We start from the raw sequence: 25,500 nt of genomic DNA on the forward strand, positions 1-25,500 counted from the left end.
TTTTTTTTTTTTTTCACATGACAGATATGGGTATGTGCATGCCACAATGCATCAGGGGGCCTTTTTTAGGAATCAGTTTTTCTTTTGCCCACAGAGATGGGCTCAGGTCATCGGCAAGTACCTTTAACTGCTAGTCAACTCAGTTGTTCCATGACTGTATTTGAACTGTTAATAAGATACAGATTCCAATTATTTTAATATAATAAAAATAATTGCCATGTGTGTGCACACCTTCTTTTTTTTTCCTTTAAATATCCCAGCACTTGTGAGAGGCAGAACCAGGCAGATCTTTGAGCCCAAGCCCAGCCCAGTCTGCATAGAGTTCCAGGACAGTCAGAACGTCCTAACCACTATCTAGCTCAAGATAGACAAACCGATCTTGAAGAAAACAAAAAGGAAAAGAAACATCGAGTTGTTCCTTTGGCCCCATAAATGCAAATCTGTGAGGATTGTATTGTAGACTAAACAAAATGGCACTATTCAAAAAGGAATGTCCTATAATGTCACTATGGCACAACTGGAAAGGTCTATAGTGTCACATGCTGTCTGTAGCTAAGCATGTTGTTGGCATTGTTATAAACAAGCAAGTTAAGAGCTTGTGAATTCTTGTGAAGAGAATTCATGTATGCATTGAGCGTATTAAGCACTCTTAATTTAAAGCTGATGACTAACGGAAGCCAAAGAGAAGGATTCTGTGATCACCGGAAGCGCCAGCCTCTCCATTTAGAGAGAGAAGCACACATGAGGCGAAGGAAGAGGAGCCTGAGTGGCTGGAGTCTATTCCCTGTGCGTTAATTCATGGGTTAACGTTCAAAAAGAAATAACAGGTCTAGACTTAAAAATAATAATAATCAGGAAGTGGTGGCGCACACCTTTAATCTCAGCACTTGGGAGGCAGAGGCAGATGGGTCTCTGTAAGTTCCAGGACAGGCTACAGAATAAAACCCTGTCTCAAAAAAACAAAACAAACAAGTCATGACTCAAATATCAGAAGTCTTGGGTATAATTTGGTAGTAGAATAATTGATATAGCACCCTACAGTCAATGCAATAGAGGTGGAAAAGGGTGATCACAGCCTGGACTATATAACAAGACCCTGTCTTTAGAAAAAAAGAAAAAGGTATATGGTAGTATGATATGAGAATGAAAATATCAGTAAGTTTGTTGAACTAAGAATCTGGCTTTTTTTTTTTAAACATAGGTGTGGACATTGCAAGAGGCTTGCCCCTGAGTATGAAGCTGCAGCAACCAGATTAAAAGGAATAGTCCCACTAGCAAAGGTGAGCAATGGTGTGTTCACTAGAAAGGAATATGGAATATATTTTATTACATGTTTATTGGGTGGGTGTGCATGGACCAATGTGAGTCCTTAGGCTTAGCAGCAAGCCCCTTTACATGCTTAGCCATCTTACTGGCCCAAGTACTTTAAAGTATATAAAACCAGTATGGGGGCAAGGGGTACTTGAGAGATGGATCATTGGTTAAAAGCACTTGGCTGTTCTTCGAGAGGATAGAGAATTCATTTCCCAGTACTTACTTGGTGTCTCAAAACCATTCTTAATTCCAGTTCCCGGGGACAGATGCCCTCTTCTGACCTCTATAGGCACTGCATGCACCTACTACATATACATGCGGACAAAACATTTATACAAAAAAAAAATAAAATAATTAATAATAGAAGATGGTGAATAAGAACCAAGGTGCAAACAAAGACAACAGAGGTACAGCTTTAAGGATAAGGAAAGCCGGGCGTGGTGGCGCACGCCTTTAATCCCAGCACTCGGGAGGCAGAGGCAGGTGGATTTCTGAGTTCGAGGCCAGCCTGGTCTACAAAGTGAGTTCCAGGATCAGCCAGGGCTACACAGAGAAACCCTGTCTCGAAAAACAAAACAAAACAAAAAAAAAAAGGATAAGGAAAGACAGCTACAGTGTACTTACATATAATAAATGAATCTTTTTTTTTTTTTTTTTTTAAAAAGGATGAGAAGGAAAATAATTACTGAGTTCTGTAATCTACCCTGATAATGGCCAGTGATGAGATCTGGGAAAAAAGAGGTCAGATATTAACCAAGTAGTTAATTGTAAGGCTGGTATTTGTTTTCATAGTGTTTTAAGAGCCAACTGAGGTAGTGGCCCATCATGCCAGCATTTGGAGGTAAAGGCAAGATTAGAAGTTCAAGACCAGCCTGAGCTACCTGAGCCCTTGTCTCACAAACAGAAACAGGCAAAGATAGTAATGTCTAATAAACTTGGCCATTCCATAACATTCGTTGCCCAAACTCTTCCAGTCTAAAGGCATTTCTCTGCTAACTTCAGATAAGTACTTTGTATCTTAGAAGTTTTTTAATATTAATCCTAATGTAGTTAAGCAGCTTGCCATAGCAAAAACAAATCATGTTGTAATTTTTTGTTTCATGTGACTGTGGGCATGAAAATAGCACAAAGCTACTCAGAAGATTGTAAGGCTGTACATTAATTGTCTAAACCTCACTCTACCCACCTTAGGACATAAGGATCAAACCTCAGAATCCTATAAGGTTAATGTATTTCCTGTGGTTTTAAACCAATTGTTTGCTTTTATGTAACAAATATTGATGCATTTACCAATAAACTAATTATTTGCAAAATCAAGTTATATCCTATCCCAGCTAAAGGGTGGATGGATATACTAAGTACATACCTTCAGTAATGATTGTTACTAAACAAGTCATTGTCAGGACTTAGAGTGTGCCCTAGTGGTAGAGCAGTGGGTTTGATGTGCACCATGAAATGGGGGTGGGTGAGTGTACTGGCTGGTTTTGTGTCAGCTTGACACAGGCTGGAGTTATCACAGAAAAAGGCGCTTCAGTTGAGGAAATGCCTCCATGAGATCCAGCTATAAGGCATTTTCTCAATTAGTGATCAAGGTGGGGAGGTCCCCTTTTGAGTGGTGCCATCTCTGGGCTGGTAGTCTTGGTTCTATAAGAGCAGGCTGAGCAAGCCAGTAAGGAACATCCCTCCATGGCCTCTGCATCAGCTCCTGCTTTCTGACCTGCTTGAGTTCCAGTCCTGACTTCCTTGGTGATGAACAGCAGTATGGAAGTGTAAGCTGAATAAACCCTTTCCTCCCCAACTTGCTTCTTAGTCATGATGCTTGTGCAGAAATAGAAACCCTGACTAAGACAGGGAGCATTATTGAAATAATGTAAAGAAATGGTAGTTTTAGAATTTTTATATAAAGTCAAGAAGTGTAAAATGTAAAGCACCTCTTGGGCAGTCATAATCTAGTTAGATAGCACCCAAACATCTTTAAGGTCCAATGACCTGTACTGTAGCACATATGCCAAGAAGTATTGATCCTCTATGGGGATAGCCAGTCTTAATATTTGGGACTATTAGAAGAACTTGCAGCAGGTACTTAGATAACAAAATAACTCTTGTTCTAATCTTTAGGTGGATTGCACTGCCAACACAAACACCTGTAATAAGTATGGGGTCAGTGGCTACCCAACTCTTAAGATCTTTAGAGATGGTGAAGAAGCGGGTGCTTATGATGGGCCTAGGACTGCTGGTAAGGATCCTGGATTTCATCTGACCTAGGCTAGGTTTAACTTTCTTTTCCTATTTATGAGACAGGGTCTTACTATGGAGCTCTGGCTGTCCTGGAACTTATTATGTAGACCAAGATGACCTGGAATTTGCAGAGATCTGCTTGCCTCTGCATTCCAAGTGCTGAGATTAAAGCTGTGTACCATTTCCACACAGTTTAGACTTAAATTTCTTTCTTTCTTTTGTTTTGTTTTGTTTTTCCAAGATAGGGTTTCTCTGTGTAGCCCTGGCTGTCCTGGAGCTCATTCTGTAGACCAGGATTGCCTTAGACTCATAGAGATCTGCCTGCCTCTGCCTCCCATGTGCTGGGATTAAAGGTGTGCGCCACCACTGCCCAGCCTAGGCTTAAATTTCTAATCCTCCTGCCTCCATTTTACATAACATTTTAGAGGTAAACTTGTTAGGTAACAAAAAGCTTTTTTGAAGTAATATAGGAAATACTTGAACTTCAAATACAAGCTCAGCCAAACATGTTTCATTTGATAATCATTATCAATTTTATCTACTGTATGTTAGATACTCTGGATAGTAGGTGTTGGTGCTCATAAATAAAGCACTGGTCCTGCTTTTCTGGAATTTGTTTTCTGTCTGATACAAGGAGGGAGGCAATTATTATATACATGTTAACTACGTCTCATGAAAACAGCTTAACAGGTATAAATTCCTGTGTTTTTTGACTATGGATTTACTTTTAGAAAGTTACCCTGAAGATGTATCGTGCAAATTTACCTGCAGACAATCTTTTGAAAAAGCCAAAGACTAGAAATAAATGTCTCAGTTGTCATTGGTTAAATAAATCACTGTATATAAATCCAAAAACCAGTCTGCAGCTGTAATAAATGATTGAAAGGCTGTCAGGGTGGCTCAATGGGTAAAGGCACCTACTGCTAAATGTAATAATTCCCAGAACACCGGGCATGGTGGCGCATGCCTTTAACCCCAGCACCCAGGAGACAGAGGCAGGTGGATTTCTGAGCTCGAGGCCAGACTGGTCTACAAAGTGAGTGCCAGGACAGCCAAGGCTACACAGAGAAACCCTGTCTCAAAAAACCAAAATGATAATAATCCCCAGATCCCACTTGGAAGGAGGAAAGAACTAAGTTCTGCAGGTTTCCCTTTGACTTCGACACAGTATTGTCATACTTCACACACAATAAAGTTTCCTTTTTAAAAAGTGGGGTGGGAGTAGGAGAGTAGAGATACCAGAGCTTATTATTTGAGGTATGGATTACTTCTGTGTATTATATATACTTTGTTAATATGCCATGTTGAATAACCAAAACCACTTGAGTTGGGCATAGTAGTGCATCCTTGTAACCCTGGCACTTGGAAAGATGGAGGGGGGTGGGGAGGCAGATACTACCACCCTGAAAAAGAGAGAGAGAGGGGAGGGGGAGCGAGGTTGGTTTGTTTGAAGTATATATTGCCATTTTAAGATAAAAGGATGTGGTATTCTCTCTCTATATATATACATTTTATATATATATTTTAGAAAGATGCACTGATTACTACTTTGCCGTTTTGGCTACAATAAGTAGAGAGATACACAAATGGAAGTTGAACTTTCATGTATAGGAAAGAAACTGGGTTTTTTGTTTTGTTTTTTAATTTGGTTTTTTGGTTTTTCGAGACAGGGTTTCTCTGTATAGCTCTGGCTGTCCTGGAACTCACTTTGTAGGACTGGGTATTTTGAGGACAGGAAGTGGAAGAAACCTTAATTGAAAACACGTTGTTTTACCTTTTGAATTATTCTAATCCTCAAAAAAATTGTTTATGTGTTAATATAACTTTTATCTTCTAAGATGGAATTGTCAGCCACTTGAAGAAACAAGCAGGACCAGCTTCAGTTCCTCTCAGGACTGAGGAAGAATTTAAGAAGTTCATTAGTGATAAAGATGCCTCAGTGGTGGGTAAGTAGCAGGTGTTTGTTTTATGCCATAGAATTGATTGGATTCAAAAAAAAATTGATTGAATTTTTTGTGAAGCCACAAAGTTAAAGCACCTTAGGCAAACTAACTTAAATGATAACTGACAAAGCTGAGTCAGCATGCTACAACAGGGAAAGAGAATGGTATCTTGTATGGGTTTATATTCTTATAAATATAAGGGTTTAAATTCACTTAAAAGACCAGAATAGCAATGTTAGCTTACCCTCTGCCCCCAGCCCACAGTGCTGACAATTTAACCTGTGTCCTCACTCCTGCCAGGTAAGTGCTCTACCGTAGAGCTGTGTTCTTGCTCTGTCTCTTCATTAATTCAGAGAGCTAAAGACAAAGTGTGTAGTTAACTGATAATAAGGCTTAAGGCAAGAGAATACAAATTAAATAGTCAACTCCTGTGTCTATTATCAGTTTTTATAGCTATCTTTGTGGTTGTATTGGTCAAATTTCTGTAGCTATAAATACATTGAGGCTGGATCATATGCAAAGAAAAGAGATTTGTCTTAAAATTGAATGTTCAAAAAAAGACAATGGTGATTTTAAGTTCTGGTGCAGGTCTCTTTGGTTGCATCTCATAGAAGGAATGCATGCAATAAGGAAAGATTTGATTGTAGACAGGAAGCCAGAGAGCAAGGAGGTGCCAGGCTTACTACCATACCCAAATGAATTAAATTCTGTGTGTGTGTGTGTGTGTGTGTGTGTGTAATACACTGAGGTTAAAACCTTGGCCTCAGCTGGGTTGTGGGAGGCAGAGCAGGTGGATCTCTGAGTTCCAGGACAGCCAGATCTACACAGAAAAACCCTGTCTCAGGAAACAAAATACCTTAGCTTCCGGTGGGTGTGGTGGCACACATCTCCCTAGCTTTTGGGAGAAGACAATAGGCAACTCTTGTTTTAGGCAGGAGTACATAGTAAAAGCAGACCTTTTACCCTCTCTTAAAAAAAAAAAATACTTAAATATAAACCCTATAACTGATGTTCAAATTTGATAGTCTTCTACACACTAAAGTAAAGCGGTTTCTCTGGGGCTGGAGAGATGGTTCAGCCATTAAGACTGCTGCTCTTCCAGAGGTCCTGAGTTCTATTCCCAGAAACCACATATTGGCTCACAACCATCTCTAATGGGGTCTGGTGCCCTCTTCTGGTGTGTCTGAAGAGAGCAATGGTGGTGTACTCATATGCATAAAATAAATAAATCTTTTTTTTTAAACAAGCTGATTCTCTGTAATAGATATTTTACCATTTAAATTTGACTTATCTGGGTTTAACAAGTTCTTTGTTACCATGTGTGCTTGGAAGATGGTGTAGTGCTTAAAAGTACTTGCTGCTTGTCCAGAGAACTAGAGTTTGTTCTCTGGACCCACATTAGGTGCCTGACAGACACCTACCTGTAACTGTAGCTTCAGGGGTACTGATGTCCATTTGGCTCCCTTAAGTACTTGCCAAAACAAGTCATTCACTCACACAAAAATAAATATTTTCTTTCTTAATAATTAACCATAAGGAGCCTTTTTATTGATCTATTTAATTTGTATGAGTGTTTTGTTCCCATGTATGTGCATGTATACCACATGTATGCCTGAGCCCAAAGAAGAAGGCCTAGGATCCTCTGGAACTAAAATTATAGGTGGCTTAAAATTTTATTTTGTTTTATATGTGTATGCATGTTTTTCCTACATGTATGTGTCTCATCTTCTGGAGCTAGGACAGTTTTGAGCTGCTATATTATGAGTATGGGAACTGAACCCAGAATAACACTGGGCCAGCTCTCCAGCCCCCTTTGCCATGTTGTTTAAATCTTTTTGGTTTTTTGAGACAGGGTTTCTCTGTGTAGCCCTGGCTGTCCTGGAACTCACTCTGTAGACCAGGCTGGCCTTGAACTCAGAAATTCGCCTGCCTCTGCCTCCGCCTCCCAAGTGCTGGGATTAAAGGCGTGTGCCATCACCGCCCAGCTGTTTAAATCTTTTAATACCCTAAATATTTCCTGAAATTTAAGGTGTGAGGCAGTTTCCCAGATCTGTTTTAGAGAAGTAGAGCAAAGACTTCTGGTTCTACCAGACCTCTCCCTTAACTTTCTCTAGAGGGTAGAGGATGGAGTATTGTGTCATTTATCAAAGCCTCATCTTAGCCTGAATTACATTGTTTATCCATGATAGACTGAAAGCTTTGAAGACTAAAAGAATGTAAGTCTTGAATAATGTAAGTCACGGCATTGATTATTCCTTGTGTTTGACATTTTCTATGCAGGTTTTTTCAGGGATTTATTCAGTGATGGGCACTCTGAATTCCTAAAAGCAGCCAGCAACTTGAGAGATAACTACCGATTTGCACACACCAACATTGAGTCTCTGGTGAAGGAGTACGATGATAATGGAGAGTAAGTGACCGAATGGAAGCATCTAACAAAAGCAAATATGTATAGAAAGATAAATGCTGTGTTATATATTTGCTATAAAAATATGTAAAGTGGGGGTGTTTTTACCTTTTTTGTGAGCTGAGTAGTATTAGAAAAGGCTCTAGGGACTGGAGAGATGGCACAGTGGTTACTGCTCTTGCGGAGTACCAGAATTCAGTTTCAAGCACCCACATCATGCAGTTCCCAACTACGGATAATGATCCCAGGGGTCCTGGCACATTTTTCTGGCTCATGTGGGCATGTCACAAGAAAAGGCTTCATAGGAGATGGTTGACCTTATTTTGAGAAATGATCTTGCTGTGTAGGTCAGGCTGGACTTGAACTTTGAGCAGTCCCATCTCTGGACAGTGCCCAGTAAGGAGGTGAGTCTTAGTAGAAGAGCTCTTGCAGGTAGAGTATGCCAGTTAAAGTGAGGGTTTGTTCTAGATCAGAGCTCATCAGTAAAGTGTTAGCTGTGTACCAGTATAAAAAGCCTGAGCATGCGGCATATACTTGCTTTGTTTTATTTATTTACTTAATAATTTGTGGGGGGAGGGGTAGGGTTTCTTTGTGTAGCCCTGGCTGTCCAGGAACTCACTCTATAGACGAAACTGGTCTCGAAGTCAGAGGTCTGCCTGCCTCTGCCTCCTGAGTGCTAGGATTAAAGGTGTGAGCCACAAAACAACAATATAGGAAAAGCATTTACTATCAACTGTGGTGCAAGGAACGTTTGGCAACACAGCTTTCTCTCCAACACTAAGCTGGTTTACCACCTTAACTTTGACTATATTACTGGGTATTAAGGATTTAATAAATCTTACGTTGAAATTCAAGAGCCCATGATTCTAATGTTAGTTTTGTTTTGTTTAAAAGGGAGTTAAGAGTAGGTAATGAATTTTTTTTAAGGCTTTTTAATGTTATTACTATTAGTGTGTGTGTCTGTGTCTCTGTGTTTGCCTGTATGAGTCTCTGTGTGCCACATGTATGCCTAGTGTTCAGGGAAGTGGGGAGATTCTCTATGGGTGCTGGAAATTGAACCTGGATCCTTTGCCAATAACAAATGCTCTTAGCCACCAAGCTAAGTCTCCAGCCTCCCTCCATATTTCTAATTTTTGTTTATCTTTAATTTTGTTTTTTATTGTTTTTGTTTTGTTTTTCGAGACAGAATTTCTCACTGTAACAGAGTCCTGGCTATTTTAGACTCCCTTTATAGACCAGGCCTCCCCTGAGATCTCCACAGAGCTGCACTGCCTCTGCCTGCAGAGTGCTGCCACCATGCCTAGCAGCAGCTGTATAGCCACCCAAGAATTTAGCTTTCAGCCTCTGCTGATCTTGCCTCCCAAATACTGCAATTACAGGTGTTTAAGACCACATGGATCTAACTTCCAGATCTTAAAAAAACAGGATGAAACCAGTTCCATTTTACCCTGGTTATAGGTGATAATATATGATGCCCTTGTCAAACCTCTGTATGGGTCAGGCATACAGGTAGCACACAGATGCTGCTGTTTTTGTTGTTGTTTTTTTTGTTTTGATTTGGTTTGGTTTTGGTTTTTCGAGACAGGGTTTCTCTGTGTAGCCCTGGTTGTCCTGGAACTCACTTTGTAGACCAGGCTGGCCTTGAACTCAGAAATCCACCTGCCTCTGCCTCCCAAGTGCTGGGATTAAAGGCATGCGCCACCACACCCGGCCCCAGTTTTTTTTTTTAAATGAAATCAGAGTCCCCTGGAACTGGCATTAGATTGTTATTAGCTTCCATTTGGTGGAATCCAGAACTATTGAGCCATCTCTCTAGTCATACATTTGTTTATTAAAAGATAGTTTGAACTTTTTATATTATCTCTGTTTTGGTATCAGGAATTGAACCTAAGGTAGGCAAGCACTCTGAACTACATCAGAATGTTTTAAACTAGATCTCTTTATAGTGATCCTGCTGCCTCTACCTCCCAAATGCAGAAATAACAGATATGTAACAATGCCTGTCTTGTCTTGAGTTTGTGTTTTTTGATATAGGGTCTCCCTATGTTGCTCTCTCTGGCTGATTTGTAGATTAGGCTGGCCCCGAATTCATAGAGGTCCACTTCACCTCTGCATTCTGACTGCTGAGATTAAAGACGTCTGGCTTACCCTGTGCTTTAAGAGACATATGAGAGACAATTCTGCTATTTGTGGGTAAAGCACTTTTTGGTTTTTCTTCTATTTTAAGGGGGATCACTATATTCCGTCCATTACATCTTGCTAACAAGTTTGAAGACAAAACTGTGGCATATACTGAAAAGAAAATGACCAGTGGCAAGATCAAGAAATTTATTCAGGATAGCATGTGAGTATCCTCCTAGTCTGGGATTTCTTTCCTTTTGATTTGTTTACTTCAGCTACTCAGCAATCTATGTTTTGGCTTAAATAAAACCTATACAGGGGGTTAAGACTTTACAACATAATATTAAACCTATAATGTGTGGACCCATTACATCTTATAAAGCTATAATGTGGGCTGGAGAGATGGCTCAGTGGGTAAGAGCACTGACTGCTCTTCTTAAGATCCTGAGTTCAAATCTCAGCAGCCACATGATGGCACACATCCACCCGTAATGGTATCTGACGCCCTCTTCTGGTGCATCTGAAGACAACTACAGTGTACTTATTTATAATAATAAATAAATCTTTAAAATAAAAATAAAGCTATAATGTGTGGACCCCATTACCTCTTACAGTGGTCCTGTATGTTGCAGTACTTGTGTTGATAATGACTTCCTCTTATAGATGTTATCACATTAATAATTCCAGAATACAGCTAGAAAATAACAAAACTAATGGATGACTCTATTTCAGTTTTGGTCTCTGTCCTCATATGACGGAAGATAATAAAGATTTGATACAAGGCAAGGACTTACTCACCGCTTACTATGATGTGGACTATGAAAAGAATGCTAAAGGTTCTAACTACTGGAGAAACAGGTAATAAAAAACATCAACAACATGTGTTTTCTTTTGTGCAGACACGTTTACCTGTTACTAACAGTTGTAACTATCTTATCTTGTTACCCTGGGGTATAGGATTGAATGGAAATGGAAAGGTGATGTGGCTTGTGGTTGGTACAGTGGTTATCTGTATGCACAAAGCCCTGGTTTGTTTCCCAAGCACCAAGTGTGTACACGCATATACGTGCCCATGTACCCATGTATAGACCAAAAGACAACTTGCCTGTTGTTAGTTCTTCTACCTTGTGAGTCCTTGGAGTCAGACTCTGCGCTGTCAGGCTGAGTCATCTCACCAGCCATGGTACCACATTTAAAACAAAAACTGGGTGTGCTGGCATGGGGCTGTGACCCAAGCATTGAGAGGTAGGGAAGGACAACCAGAAGTTGTCCATGCTGCATACTGAATTTGTGGCTAATCTGGACTGAATAAGAGTCTGTCTTTAAAAGAAGTTGGGGGTGGAGGGTAGAAGGGAACACATAGGTCCAGAAACTGCATTTAAAGTCTAAGAACAAGTAACATACACTATTCACAGAATCTTCTGGGCATGAATTCTATGCTCTTCCTTGTACTGCAGACTCTAATGAAAGATGTAAACCGTGTAAGCGCTTAAACCATTGTACCCACTTACCAATTCTCTGGGTGCATTTTACCCTTACTAATAAATGTCCTTTTCAGGTCAGTTTTTATGCTTGTAAGAAACGTTACAGTTAAGTAGTATAGGAAAATTCCTATCAAATGGATTAGGTTCCACCACACTTCAGAATAAAGCTCACAAAGCCACTCAATTGTGACGTAATTGGTACCTGATGTTATAGATGCAGGCCAATTCCAGAAGGCTGAGTAGATTGAAGAACTCTTTGCTTTCTAGCTTCCTGCTTCTTGATTTCAAAGACTTAGCCTAGCTTGGTGATACAGGCCTTTAATCTTAGCACTATGTAAGTTTAATGTCAGCCTAGTCTACACAGTGAGCTCCAAGACAGGACTACATGGAGAGATTGTGTCTCTTAATTTTAAAAAAGGTGGGTGGAGGGGGGCTTTGTCACACTGTTATGATACAAATATGTTTCGTATTTATTCCTCCCAGGGTCATGATGGTGGCAAAGAAATTCCTTGATGCTGGACACAATCTCAACTTTGCTGTAGCTAGCCGTAAAACCTTTAGCCATGAACTGTCTGATTTTGGCTTAGAAAGCACTACTGGAGAGGTTCCTGTTGTGGCTATCAGAACTGCTAAAGGAGAGAAGTTTGTCATGCAGGAGGAGTTCTCGTAAGTACTGCTCAGCACTGGCTCAGCCATTGGGTGGGGAGAGAAAGCCTTCCAGTCAAGACCTGTGATTATCGTTTTTCTCGGTTTAGGTACTTTGAAAGATTCATGACTGACTTTTGCAGACTGACAGAGGGGTTGCAGCTTGGAGCTCTTAATTACTTTATTAGAAATAGTGGGTAGAGGCTGGGCCTGGTGATGTGCTCTTATAATCCCAGCATGCACTTGGATGGTGGAACAGGAGAAAAGAATCGTGAGTTCCAGTCAGATTCTGTCTTTCCTTTGCAGGCGAGATGGCAAGGCTCTTGAACAGTTCCTGCAGGAATACTTTGATGGCAACTTGAAGAGATACCTGAAGTCTGAACCCATCCCAGAGTCCAATGAAGGGCCTGTCAAGGTGTGTTGACATCTCACTACCTGTATCTCTACCTAAATCCTAACTGATACACTCATACAAAAACCATATTGACCTTTGTCTCTAATGCTGGGACTCAAACCTATATTAATCTTCACTGAGCTACATCCCCAGCAAAGAAAACCCTTACAGACAGGTCCAGTCGGTGGCTCAGTGGGGAAAGCACTTGTTGCAAAAGCCTAAAGACCCATTAGATCATCTCTTGATCCCATGCAACAATGGAAGGAGAGAATAAACTATAAAGCCTCCACGTTTATGCATACATACACACAAGTAATTTTGGGGCGGGGGGTGTTTCGAGACAGGGTTTCTCCACATAGCCCTGGCTGTCCTGGAACTCACTTTGTAGACCAGGCTGGCCTCAAACTCAGAAATCTGCCTGCCTCTGCCTCCCGAGTGCAGGGATTAAAGGCGTGCGCCACCACGCCCGGCTTACACACAAGTAATTTTTAAAGAAGAAAGAAAAGCAAAGCACTGGGTAGCATTTGGTTTTTTATCTCCTGTGACTTCTGAACATAGTTTGACAGGAATAGCTGTGAGGGTAAGTTGGATCAAGGGAAATAACAACGTGTTGAACAATGTTGTGATACAAGTTGAGGTGATTTCAGTCCAGAACAGTTGGAGCTTGTGGGTTTATTTTCCAGCTTCCTTGTGACTAGTGAGTCTCCTGTGTTTTCTAGGTTGTGGTAGCAGAGAATTTTGATGACATAGTGAATGAAGAAGATAAGGATGTGCTGATTGAATTTTACGCCCCTTGGTGTGGTCACTGTAAGAATCTGGAACCCAAGTATAAAGAGCTGGGAGAAAAGGTAAGTCTGAACCTCTTCTGAGTGTGAACCTGGGCTGGAAGTTGATGTGCATATTAAGTGTAGACTTCATAGTTACTATGCTGGTATTCTTTCCCAACTATTGTTTACACACTTGGTCTTGACTGCCCCCTAGTGTCTATAGCATATAGAGATGTTCACAGAGACCAGCTAAACACATACCAGGCTCATTCTACTTTAAAATGATGGCTTATGAACTCATAAGCCATCATTTTAAAATGCTTGAGAGTTTTGCACTTATAATCCAAGCCAGGTAATTTTAAAGGTGGCTATGTGTGGTGTGGTCTTTGTGTTTTGTTTTGAGATGGTGTCTTAGTGTATAGTCAAGAGCAGCATGAGTATATACTCAGTCTCCCACGTGGAGGACTGACCTTGGCCTTATATATAGTCTTATATAGGAGTCAGTATAGAAGAGAGAAGCTAGGAGGTTAGGAACTAAGGCAGGCAAAACCCTTAAATAAAACTTACACAGGTAAAAGGCCTAAGTCAGCAAGTACCTGTTAGTGAAAGCTTTACCAGGCTGGTCTCTAACTCTGAAATCTGTCTGATTTTGCTTCTGAAGAGTTAGGATAAAGGCATGGGCCACTAGGCCTAGGTCGGTAGTAAATATTTTGGCTAGCCTAGAACTTGTGACAGTCCAGCTTCTGTTTCCAAGTGTAGTAGTCAGAGCATGTTCTCAGGCATGTTTATTTGTGGTAGAGTTTCATACGATAACTTGGGCCAACCTGGAATTTGTGGCAATACCCCTGCCTCGGCTTCTTCAGCTCTGGAATTACAGATAATAAGTTGTTGTTGACTTTTTTTTTTATTAATAGCTCAGCAAAGATCCAAATATTGTCATAGCCAAGATGGATGCCACAGCCAATGATGTGCCTTCTCCATATGAAGTCAAGGGGTAAGTTGATTAAAGGGGCGGGGGCAAGGGGGATTGAGGTGGAGTCTATTTTGTTGCTTAGGCTGGCCTCAAACTTTTGGATTCAGACTAACTTAGCCTCAGCCACTTGAGTAGCCTCCAAGAAACTGTTTCCTTATTGAGCGTAGTTTGGAGAATGAATTCCTTAGATTTCTGTAATGAGTGATCCCAAAATTATGCTCAAAATTTCTCATAATTTGAGCATAGTGTAGACACTCAAGGAAAGTAACATCTGATCATATTAGAAACCAGAAAGAAAAAGATGATTCTATAACACTATTGGGCAGTATGTGTTAGTAATGCTTGAAGATCCAACTGTGGACTCTTTTCCTTTTTTTCTAGTTTTCCTACCATCTACTTCTCACCAGCCAACAAGAAGCTAACTCCAAAGAAGTATGAAGTAAGTGTGTTGTCCTATGTCCCCAAAGTACACACAGATACATGTATGCACACATCATATGGAGCTGGGGGTCGTCTTCTCCTCCTCCTCTTCCTTCTCCCTCCCTCCTTTTTTTTTTTTTTTTAAGATTTATTTATTATACATAACTGACTTCAGACACACCAGAAGAGGGCATCAGATCTCCACCTTGTGATTGCTGGGATTTGAACTCAGGACATTTAGAAGAGCAGTCAGTGCTCTTACCTGCTGAGCCATCTCACCAGCCTTTTTTTTTTTTTTTTCCTTTTTTGGTTTTTCAAGACAGGGTTTCTCTGTGTAGCCTGTATAGCCCTGGCCGTCCTGAAACTCACTCTGTAGACAAACCAGGCTGGCCTCGAACTCAGAAATCTGCCTGCCTCTGCCTCCCAAGTCCTGGGATTAAAGGCGTGTACCACCATGCCCAGCTATCCCTTCTCCTTTCTTATTCATGTTTTTTTATATGCATTGGTGTTTTGTCTCTGTGAGGGTTCAGATTGCCTGGAACTAGAGTTACAGACAGTTGTGAGCTACCATGTACGTTGTAGGGATTAAACCTGGGTCCTGTGGAAGAGCTCTTAACCACTTAATTTATTACAGTAGATATGTGTATGAAAGTCAGATGACTGACTTGATGAGTCAGTTTTTGTTTTTTTTATTTTTTTTAAGATTTATTTATTTATTATATGTAAGTATACTATAGCTGTCTTCAGACACACCAGAAGAGGGCATCAGAGCTCATTACGGGTGGTTGTGAGCCACCATGTGGTTGCTGGGATTTGAACTTCGGACCTTCGGAAGAGCAGTCGGGTGCTCTTACCCACTGAGCCATCTCACCAGCCCGATGAGTCAGTTTTCTCCTACTATTTGGGATCTCAGGATCAAATTCTACTGAGCCATCTGATTGGCCCTTAACTGGTATTCTACAGAAAGTTAAAATAACTTTTCTCTTTTCAGGGTGGCCGTGAATTAAATGATTTTATTAGCTATCTACAACGAGAAGCTACAAACCCCCCTATAATTCAAGAAGAAAAACCTAAGAAGAAGAAGAAGGCACAAGAGGACCTCTAAAGCAACAGCCAAATGCACCACTTTATAAAAGGACTCTTACACCAGAGAAGGCAAAACCATCAGAGAGGACAGAATGGATATACTCTGAATCCTGTTAAATTTTCTCTAAACTGTTTCTTAGCTGCACTGTTTGAAAATACAAGGACCAGTTTATGTTTGTGGTTTGGGGAGAAAATTATTTGTGTTGGGAAGAATGTTGTGGGGGTGGGGGGAATTGAGTTGGGGGGTTATTTTCTAATTTTTTTTGTACATTTGGAACAGTGACAATAAATGTGCCCCCTTTATACTGTCGTTTTTTCCCCTCGTGGAATGGAGAAGCAGGGTCTCTGAACTGTTACTGTAGATAGAAGTGTTTGATCTATGCTGTTCAATACCTGTAGCTAAACCAGATATGTTATCTCCTATAATCTCAACACTTGGGAGGTGCGGGCAAGAGATCTCAAGTTCAAGATCTTCCATGGCTACATAGCAGGTTTTGAGGCTAGCATCTTAAACAGGTTTGATCTTTCAAAAACAAAGACAACCAGCTATGCTGATTCTGGTAACTAACTGAATAGGTCCAGTTACCATCTCTAAATCGTATAGTTTATTAGTTTCTTTCTGTAGCTCAAGCTGTCCTTGAACTTGTGATGGTCCTCCCTCCCTGGCCCTGAGATACTGAGATGACAGTTGTTTCTAGCCGCATTCATGTCCTAAAGATGAATGCTGCTTACTCTTGCCACACAGCCAAGCTTTCTGCATGTGCATGCCTCCTGAGGATGGTTCTCTGCCCAGAAATGCCCTGTATGAGTGACAGCAGTTTGGGGTTCCATCCAATTTTAGGAATTATTGAAACTGCTGGGTGCAGCTCTCCCCAAATCCTTGGGTGTAGCCATTTACTTCCCTCCAGTGAATAGGGAAACAGTATCATCGCTGGCAAGAACAAGAGCCCACAGAGATGTGTTTTCTTTTGAATGGATTAAAGTATTGTTCTCCTTTTATAGCTAAATCAGAATCTTGTCCATAATTGTAGCTTTCAACCCTGGGTAATTCCAGATCTATAACTAATTCTAGGTGACCCTAAACACACAAAGTGAAACATCTTACTATAATCCATTGTTTTTTGGTAAAGCCTGATAACAAAATAGAGATCTGGATCATAATACTTTAGAAACATGTTGTGGGTGGGGGAAGGTAGTTCTGCCTAGTGGTAGTGCATAAGCCTAGCCTGTATGAGCACGGTAAAGATGACTCTAGTTCATAACACTTGTCTGGAACAGGGGGATCTAGTCTTCCAGAGAGTCTCAAAGGTAGTTTAGATAGACAGCATAGCCTTGGATGATTAAGGCTAATGATCGCACAAAAGACAGAAGCAATCAGTTTTAATTTTTCAGCCATGTTACATAAAGGTACACTATAAGTTCAATGAGTTCTGTCATCAGAAGTTCTCATTTTATTCCTGCAAGGCAACTCCCCTAAAGTTGTTTATTTGTCTAATATTCTCAAGGTTAACCTGGAAATGTCACTTTTCAGGATCTGGAAATGACTTAGCTAAAGTAAAGTTGAAGAAGCCAAGCACCTCCTACTTTCCTAGTCTCCTGGCACAGCTGAGGAGATGATACCATGCCCACACCCTAAAAAAATGATGGCAACATCAAAAATCAAACTGCAAGAACCTAGGATGGCTCTCTACTTGGTCACTGTGGATGTAAGGGACAAAATCAGAAAAGCAGCTGTTGTGTTCATCACTGGGGAAGATCCCAGCCCTCTGGACAGTCTCAGCTGCCCCTGTTCTTTTCTTCAAATTCCAGGATGAGACCTTTAATGTGGGACAGTTTCTGATGCAGGTACTCACAGCGATGCTTCTCTTCCCTGTAACTTGGATACCGCTGCAGAGAAAAAGCACCCTTGTCAAAAAGTAAAGCGGCGTCTACCTTACTACGACTGTGCTCACAGCCTGTCTTACCTTTCTGAACTTCTTATACTCCTGGACTATCTTGTCTTCCAGCACCTGAAACACAGTAACACAAAACTGAAGGGAAGGAAGGGCAAAGAGGACAGAGTAAGGAATGGGAGTGACTTCTGTTTTCATTCTACCAAATGTCACAACAGGTTTGCTTGTTCCTTTGCTTAGTCACATGACAGGTTTAGGGGTAATTAGCAGGATGATGACGGCCAATCCTGTCTTTACCTTGTGTTCTGGAGTTCCTCGCTGAAGTCTCTTGATCTCTGCCCCCAGCTCTGTGAACCTCTGGCTTGCAGCCCCAACTCGAGCATGCAGAATGCGGTACTCAGCATAGTCGGTCTCAAAGTCCTGCTCGTAGGCCTGTTGCTGCTCTGTGCTGTGGATGGCTCTGTATTGCCTGCCAGGGGTGTGACACTTTCAATTTCATTGTCCCTAAAAGCACTTGGCTGCTTACAAGTACAGACTATGAAATTGAAAGTGTGGGAAACTCACAGGAGATAATCTGGTACCTCCTCAGGGCTTGGGGATTCAGAGGCTAGGAAGGAAGCAAGAAAACAAGTAATTCTTGGTCCTTTTTCCATGAGTATTTACCCTCCTCTCATCAGTTCACCTGATGGAACTGAGAGGCTCTGCTCCAGCCTGGAATCTCCATCTTCATCATCTTCATCTTGCCCCCAGTCTTCTCCTTCTTGTGAGTCCTGATTTGATAGCCCTTGTAGTGGACTTGAGGCTAGAGGCAGAGCTCTGAGCCTCTTTTCCTCTGGTTCTTCAGTGGTTATAGGTGCTGAACGTTTCTGTTGGGGGAAAAAAATATATGTATAAAAAACAAGCCAGAAGGTTCTTTGGTCAAAAACTGCTATCCCATCAGCTCCTAGGTTTAATATTAAGACTTAGCCTAATTTTTAAAGAGTACTCTTTTGTATGTGCTGGTATGCACACATGTGGAAGACATGGGTTATCCTCCATTGTTCTCTGCCTTACTCTCTTAAGGTCTCTCACTAAACCGAAAGCTGGGTTTCCTAGGCTGGCTAGGTCCTAGGTGCATAGGTGCTGGGGATTCAGACTAAGTCCAAACCTTATGCTTGCACTTACTTGATAAGCCATCTCTCCAGCCTTTTTGTTTGTTTTGTTTTATTTGAGACCAGTCCATAGGTAGGTAGTCTAGGCAGGCTGGCCTCATACTCATTATGCTGTGCAGCAGAGCATAGCCCTATCCTATCTCTGGAGACCTTCAGATTATAGGCATGGGCCAGATTTTATGCTGTATCAGTACTGTATCAACCCAAGATTCACCCTGCCTTTTAAATTACTCTTTGAAAAGCTCTTGTTTCTCTGGACATCTCAGCACTCAAAAAGCAGGGACAGGTGAAAGGAGTTTGAGGCCAGCCAGTTCTACATAAGGAGTTCCCAGGCGTGCCAGGATTACACAGTGAGAACGGACTCCAAAAAGAGACTAAAGTCCTTGCTTACCTTGTCCAGGCGTTTCTGGCTAGCAGGGGAAAGCAGCGACTGATCAGGCTCTCTGTTTGGAAGGTAAGTGTGGTTCCTAGGATTTTTGGAAGGAATGGGAGAGGCCAGGGTGAGAGCTTATTAAAGAAATGTAAGGGTAGAGAGGAGACCCAGCCTGTCTCAGTACCTCATTTCCCATTGTGCCATGGGCTCACTGGAGGATCCTGGGAGTGACTGTTCATGGTTGCTTGCCAGTGGGTCAGACACCTGTCAGGGGAAGTTATAGGAAAACTTGGCTCCCTCGACCTGGGTGTCCCACCTTATGATGACTACCCGCTCTTTCTAGTCTCACCTCATCTAGTGCCAGCTGGGGATGGCCTTCAGGTTCGTCTCCAGTGTCCTGCCAGCTCTCAGACTCTCTGGTACCTTCAGTCAGGTGTTCCTGAGCTAACAGTGGAGCTGGGATAGTATCCATGGCGGCCCAAATAGTGAGTCGCTCTCTAAGGGAGCCCAGGCAGTGGAGACAGTTCGGCCCAGATCTTGAAAGAAGAGTGGGAAAGACAATAGAAAAATGAGTTGGAGATCTCCTGAACACTTCTTCCCATTTCCTGCAAACTTCTCTTACCTTGTCCTTACCTGCCTAAGCGTTGGTACACAAGGTCCAAGCCACCATTAGTACCCTCTTGGCCACACTGGGATACTATGAAGGAGAAAAGGCAGGACCATCCCGGGCCTGGAAACCTTAGGTACTGGGGTAGGAAATGGTAAACCCAGTTAAGCCGGCCCCTCTTCCTCCTGCCCATGCCACTCCTCCCCAAACAATTCTAAGACTGAAGACAAATCCCCAAGGGGCTCGTTAGCACACCAGGTGCAGCTGGTTCAGAGTCCCCCCAAGAGGCTGAGACTGCACAGTCTCCTGGGACCACAGCCCCACATCCTCATAGGGTTTAGTTCTCATAACTTGCTCAGACTGTGACCTCTGGCAAGCTCCGGCCCAGAGCTCACCTTCCTGGAGCCCACGCTTACCCTCTCTCACCCCCAACCTCCCTCGCACATCCGGCCAGCACTTACCCCTCGGTGGCCTTGGAAAGCGATTACTGGCCGTACCTGCAGGAAGAGCCCAAACACCAGCTGAACACAAAGGAAGCAAAGTCCCCAGGATCGAGGAGGCTGGGGACACCTGCCTGGCCGGCTTCACTTGGAGGCGGGGGACGGGGGGGGGGGACTGGAATCTGAAAACCCGCACCTCCCCAAGTCCCTTCTCCAGCATAGCCTTGGGAGGCTGAGGTCTGGCTGGCCGGGAAGGGAAGAAGGGGCCGGGGGCCGCCTCACCTGTTGCTGCTGACACTCTTGCAATGCCCGCAGCGCCGCCTCGTTGAGTCTTAACATCAGGAGGCTGGTCCGAGCAGCGGGGGTGAAGAGGAGCCGCATTTTCCCACTCAGAGCTTCCTGGGTCCCCTCCATGGTGCCAAAGTCGCGCACATGCAGAACCGGGACCACAGGTGAGGGCCACCTCTGCCGTGCAAGCCTAGGCTGGCACTCCCGCCCTCCGGGTCTGTCCCGCCCTCCACCATGACCCCACCCCCGGCACCGCCCCAAAGTTTCCCTGGCCTTGTGGGCGGTACCTCACTCACCTCAGCTGCTGGCCAGAAGCCAAGCGGTTTCTTCTTGATTTGGCTTGGGCAGTATTGGACACTCTGAGGAGCATTCCAGGTCTAATGAGAAAGGATCTGCTTCCAGGGTCTGACCCGTCACCCAGGATCTCTTGTTCTGCCTCAGTTTTCCCAGTTTCCCCATTCTGGATTCAAAATCGTAGTCTTTAAGTAAAAGCTGAACCTGAAACCACTTGAGGGTTTCAGTCTCACAGGGGAGGGAATCGAGACTAGTTGATAGTCGGATTGAGTCATTTATGCCTCCGAGGCCCCGAAGTACCTAAGGGACCAGAGGATGGCAGACCCCAAGAGGGACCAGTGCAATCCTTTCTCTTTTTCCGCCCGAGTTGCTGCGTCTGCTGAGGCGGATCCCAATCTGGTTTCTAAAAGGGACTTGGTGAGGCTGTAAGGCCAGGTGGGTGGGTGCCTCAGCAGACGTGGAAGCCTGGCTATCTGGGACTGGAGCCAAGCCTATCGGTGGATGGGGGTGTGGGGCATAGTTGGTGGCAATAAATAAATGAATAAATAAATAAATAAAATAATAATCAGAGAGCAGAAAGCCAGCCGCAACTTACTCCCAGGTGTCACTTTGTAGCCTAATAAACAAGAGAAAGTGGCGAAACCACAGCTGGCTCCTTTAGAAGGCACTCTCCCCTCCTCTTTGAGTCTTTTTTTTCTTTTAGACAGGGTTTCATTCACTATGTAGATCACTCTTGCTGAACTCACTAGCAGTTCTCCTGCCTATATTTTTCCAAGTGCTAGGATTATATGTGTTAGCCTCTACTCTTGACTAGAAGGTGCCTGGAAGTTTCCCAGCAGGGATACAGATCCTATGGTTTTGAGACCCCCACGGACAAATCTCAGGCCAGTGTTTCCTGTCTTTATTTATTCCTGTTTGGTTGTGTTTCTCAGACTCTCTTATCTCCTTTTTTCCTAACTGGGATCTAATAACTGGGATTACACACACACACATATACACACTAATATATATATTATATTATATTATATTATATAACATAACATATTATATATATAATATAATATATATTATATTATATTGGAATTACATTTGGAATTCCAAGTGATTTTAATGCTGTTCATCTCAAAACAAATAATTTGTCTAAACCCATTGAACAATGCACTCAGAACATGTATAATACTTGTACAAGAACAATACACTCCTATATGCAGGGAAATATTCGCAGTAATGCTGATTTTAAAATCTTGGCAACAAGTTGCCAACAGCAACCACAGATACATTTACCTACCTATTGAGCAATTCCATTTCCATGGAGGACAGTTTATTAATTTTATAAATAGTGGTAGCCCTCTATTTTTCTTTCTTCTTCCTTTCCTTTTCTTCTTTTCTTCTCTTTCTTCTTCATTTTAGAGTCAGGGAACAAACTCTGTAGAACAATCTGGCCTCAAACTCAAGGATCTGCCTGTCTCTGCCTCTCAAAAGCTGGAATTAAAGGCTTGGGTTGCCACACCTGGTTTAGCGGGTGTAATTCATAAAGATGATGCCTGGGCTTTCTTTTCTTAGATGTTAGCTGGGACCTTTTGTAGGACTTTCCTGATTTAAACTTAAAGGAGAGACCAGGGCCTGGGGATCAAGCTTGTGGGTAGAATGTTTGTCTGGCATGCACAGGATGCTGAGAAAGCCTCCATGGTGTGTATTAGTAGGGTGGCTTGTGCCCAGTAGTTCAAAGTGATAACCTAACCTCATTTTAAAAACAATTAAGCCAATAAATACTGCAAGAGCAAATAGAATAGCAGGTAACTGAGGATGATATTTGGAGGTCAGAGATCAGAGCCTAACATTTGTAGGGTGAACACTGGCTGCCTGATATTCAGCTTTCACAATGGTTTTTTTTTTTTTTTTAAGATTTATTATTAGCCGGGCGTGGTGGTGCACACCTTTAATCTCAGCACTTGGGGGGCAGAGGCAGGCAGATTTATGAGTTCGAGGCCAGCCTGGTCTACACAGTGAGTTCCAGGACAGCCAGGGCTACACAGAGAAACCCTGTCTCCAAAAAAAAAAAAAAAAAAAATTTATTTGAACTCAGGACCTTTGAAAGAGCAGTTAGTGTTCTTACCCACTGAGCCATCTCACCAGCCCCACAATAGGCACATTTTCATGCACGCATTCATTCATTCAACAAAAATTTCCAGAGTACTAGGCTCTTACTGAAGCTCAGGGATAGATCACATAGCAGATTCTTGCTTTGGAAAAGCTTAAATTGCCAGGCGTGGTGGCGCACGCCTTTGATCCCAGCACTCGGGAGGCAGAGGCAGGCGGATTTTTGAGTTTGAGGCCAGCCTGGTCTACAAAGTGAGTTCCAGGACAGCCAGTGGTTCAGTGCTTTGAGAGGCCTTGGGCTCAGTCCTAAGTGCTGGAAAGCAGAAGAAAATGAAAGAATCTAGTCCTCCCAAAATGCTCCCAAATGTAACTCACCTGCCTCAAAAATGTGTGTGTAGTTTCTCCCATCACTTTTTTTTTTTTAAAGATTTATTTATTTATTATATGTAAGTACACTGTAGCTGTCTTCAGACACTCCAGAAGAGGGAGTCAGATCTCCTTACGGATGGTTGTGAGCCACCATGTGGTTGCTGGGATTTGAACTCTGGACCTTCGGAAGAGCAGCCGGGTGCTCTTACCCACTGAGCCATCTCTCCAGCCCCTCCCATCACTTTCTAATGGTATTTTTGTAAGAACTTGAGTGTTTGCATTAGTATTAGTCAAAATAAATTTTATGGTTCTCTTAATCTCTCTCTCTCTCTCTCTCTCTCTCCTCTCTCTCTCTCTCTCTCTCATTTGTTTTTGAGACAGAGTCTAATAGTCCCAGCTGGCCTGGAACTGCTATGTAAACCAGGCTAGCTCCAACCGCTTAGAAATCTGCCTGCCTCTGCCACCCTAGTTTTGGGATTAAAGGTATGTGCCACCATGCCTGTTTTCTTTTTTTTGTTGTTTTTGGTTTGGTTTGGTTTGGCTTGGTTTGGTTTGGTTTGGTTTGGTTTGGTTTGGTTTGGTTTTTCGAGACAGGGTTTCTCTGTGTAGCCCTGGCTGTCCTGGAACTCCCTTTGTAGACCAGGCTGGCCTTGAACACGGAAATCTGCCTGCCTCTGCCTCCTGAGTCCTGAAGTCACAGGTGTAAACAGCCATGCCTGGCTCCCCAAGTCCACCGTGAAGCTGCTCATTTTCCTACAGTGTCCCTACAACAGCTGTCAGGGTACCATCTGTCTTCCCTGCTCCAATGACATCTTTATTTATTTATTTTTGTTTGTTTTTTTGTTTTTGGGTTTTTTGTTGTTGTTGTTGTTGTTTTGTGTTTTTTTTTTTTGGATTTTTTGAGACAGAGTTTCTCTGTGTAGCCCTGGCTGTCCTGGAACTCACTCTGTACACCAGGCTGGCCTCAAACTCAGAAATCCGCCTGCCTCTGCCTCCCAAGTGCTGGGATTAAAGGCGTGCGCCACCACGCCCGGCGGCATTTTTATTTTTATGACACTTTTTTTTTATGGGAACATACTCCCTTGCTTTTATGAACCCATTACTCTGTGCCTCTGCTTAAGTCTTGCCTTGGTAAGCGTTGCTGTCATTGTGTCTGTATTGCCCTTCTGTCTCCTTGACCTAGTTTCAGAGGCAACTTAGTATTCACTCACTAACCATGGCTCTGGATGGGCCTGCCTGCCTGAGGGAGTAGGGTCTGATGGCTCTCACAGGCTGGCTGTTCCCTCTCCTCAAGGGTTCTTCTTGCCCCTCCTTGGCTGTACCCATTCTCCATCTTTACATCCATCCATTACAGCATGAATCACTTCACTGGCCCAGATCAAGGTCCATGGAGCCCACCAACTTCTCCCCAGCATAGAAGCAACAGTTCCATTCAGTTACTTTGTACACAGAGAAACGTGGTCTCAATAAAACAAAAGACCAAAACCAAAACAAACAAAGGAAAGGAGAAGAAAAAAAAAAAAAGAAAAAGAAACAACCCCCTTCAAAACAAAACAAAAAAACCCTTGGTTTAATTTCCAGTGGGCAGTTTGTCAAGGAGAAGGATGGGGAGAGAAAGAAAAATGGAAACATATTAACATTAACAGCAGGAGCTGTAGTGATGACTCAGTGTGGTTAAGAGGATACAATATCCCAGCAGAGGGGCGGGATTTGGATTTGGTTCTCACACACACACTGAGTGGTTCATATCCACCTGTAACTACTCTGCCAGGAAGCTATCCAACACACTTCTCTGGCCTTTATGGGTACTACACAAACCCACACCCAGACACATATATACACACATTTTTGAAAAAAAAATCTTTAAAAATATTAATAGTTCAAGTGGGATTGAACATAGGAAAAATTGAAGATGGTAATGTTTTGTTTTGTGGTTTTGTTTCCTATCTGCTCTTCACAAAGCCAGTTTGAAGTCTTAGTCTCAACTTGATTTTGGGATAGGCATTAGTTTATAGTCCCATCAAAATTTACCACCATTCATTTAAATTCATTTCCTTCACCCCCGTGTGTGTCTTTAGAGAACAACTTTCACTTTTATCTTTCTTATTTATTTATTTATTTATTTTGGTTTTTCTTTTTGTTTTTTGTTTTTTGTTTTTTGTTTTTTGTTTTTGTTTTTTGTTTTTTTTTTTTT

At 42.4% G+C, this 25,500-nt stretch overlaps 2 protein-coding genes across 3 annotated transcripts in view; one reads left to right on the forward strand and one right to left on the reverse strand.

Annotated features, from left to right (window-relative positions):
• Positions 1–16,102, forward strand: part of Pdia3 (protein disulfide isomerase family A member 3) — a 23,149-nt gene extending 7,047 nt beyond the window's left edge. Inside the window, exons 2-13 of the mRNA XM_021180463.2 lie at positions 1,202–1,280; positions 3,433–3,550; positions 5,391–5,498; positions 7,776–7,905; positions 10,130–10,246; positions 10,756–10,881; positions 11,991–12,173; positions 12,459–12,567; positions 13,266–13,394; positions 14,228–14,307; positions 14,668–14,725; positions 15,698–16,102. Of these exons, the coding sequence (XP_021036122.1) occupies positions 1,202–1,280; positions 3,433–3,550; positions 5,391–5,498; positions 7,776–7,905; positions 10,130–10,246; positions 10,756–10,881; positions 11,991–12,173; positions 12,459–12,567; positions 13,266–13,394; positions 14,228–14,307; positions 14,668–14,725; positions 15,698–15,811 (1,351 nt within the window). The 3' untranslated portion in view covers positions 15,812–16,102. The remainder of the gene's footprint in view (positions 1–1,201; positions 1,281–3,432; positions 3,551–5,390; positions 5,499–7,775; positions 7,906–10,129; positions 10,247–10,755; positions 10,882–11,990; positions 12,174–12,458; positions 12,568–13,265; positions 13,395–14,227; positions 14,308–14,667; positions 14,726–15,697) is intronic.
• An 805-nt stretch (positions 16,103–16,907) lies between these two features.
• Positions 16,908–20,915, reverse strand: Ell3 (elongation factor for RNA polymerase II 3). 2 transcript variants are annotated; one of them, XM_021155567.2, is made up of 11 exons: positions 20,538–20,737; positions 20,277–20,312; positions 19,842–19,954; positions 19,558–19,744; positions 19,393–19,472; positions 19,227–19,302; positions 18,367–18,550; positions 18,249–18,291; positions 17,982–18,153; positions 17,757–17,801; positions 16,908–17,697 (listed from the first exon to the last, which is right to left on the reverse strand). In XM_021155567.2, the coding sequence occupies exons 1-11, from the start codon at positions 20,667–20,669 to the stop codon at positions 17,569–17,571; spliced, it is 1,197 nt and encodes a 398-aa protein (XP_021011226.1). In that variant the 5' UTR covers positions 20,670–20,737; the 3' UTR covers positions 16,908–17,568. The 2 variants fall into 2 exon arrangements, with proteins under 2 accessions (XP_021011226.1, XP_021011227.1); XM_021155568.2 differs by having other exon boundaries at positions 17,158–17,679; positions 20,538–20,915.
• Between the last annotated feature and the right edge of the window lie 4,585 nt (positions 20,916–25,500).

Source organism: Mus caroli, chromosome 2 (genome assembly GCF_900094665.2).
Source record: "Mus caroli chromosome 2, CAROLI_EIJ_v1.1, whole genome shotgun sequence".
NCBI lineage: Eukaryota > Metazoa > Chordata > Mammalia > Rodentia > Muridae > Mus > Mus caroli.

What these genes read in the sequence shown, in the direction of transcription:
- Ell3 (XM_021155567.2), bottom strand. Translation starts at nt 20,669, where the DNA reads ATGGAGGGGACCCAGGAAGCTCTGAGTGGGAAAATGCGGCTCCTCTTC. An exon ending in GTGTACCAACGCTTAGGCAG is followed by an intron (nt 19,745 to 19,841) that starts GTAAGGACAAGG and finishes TCTTCTTTCAAG; the next exon opens with ATCTGGGCCGAACTGTCTCC. An exon ending in GAGGTACCAGATTATCTCCT is followed by an intron (nt 18,154 to 18,248) that starts GTGAGTTTCCCA and finishes CACCCCTGGCAG; the next exon opens with GCAATACAGAGCCATCCACA.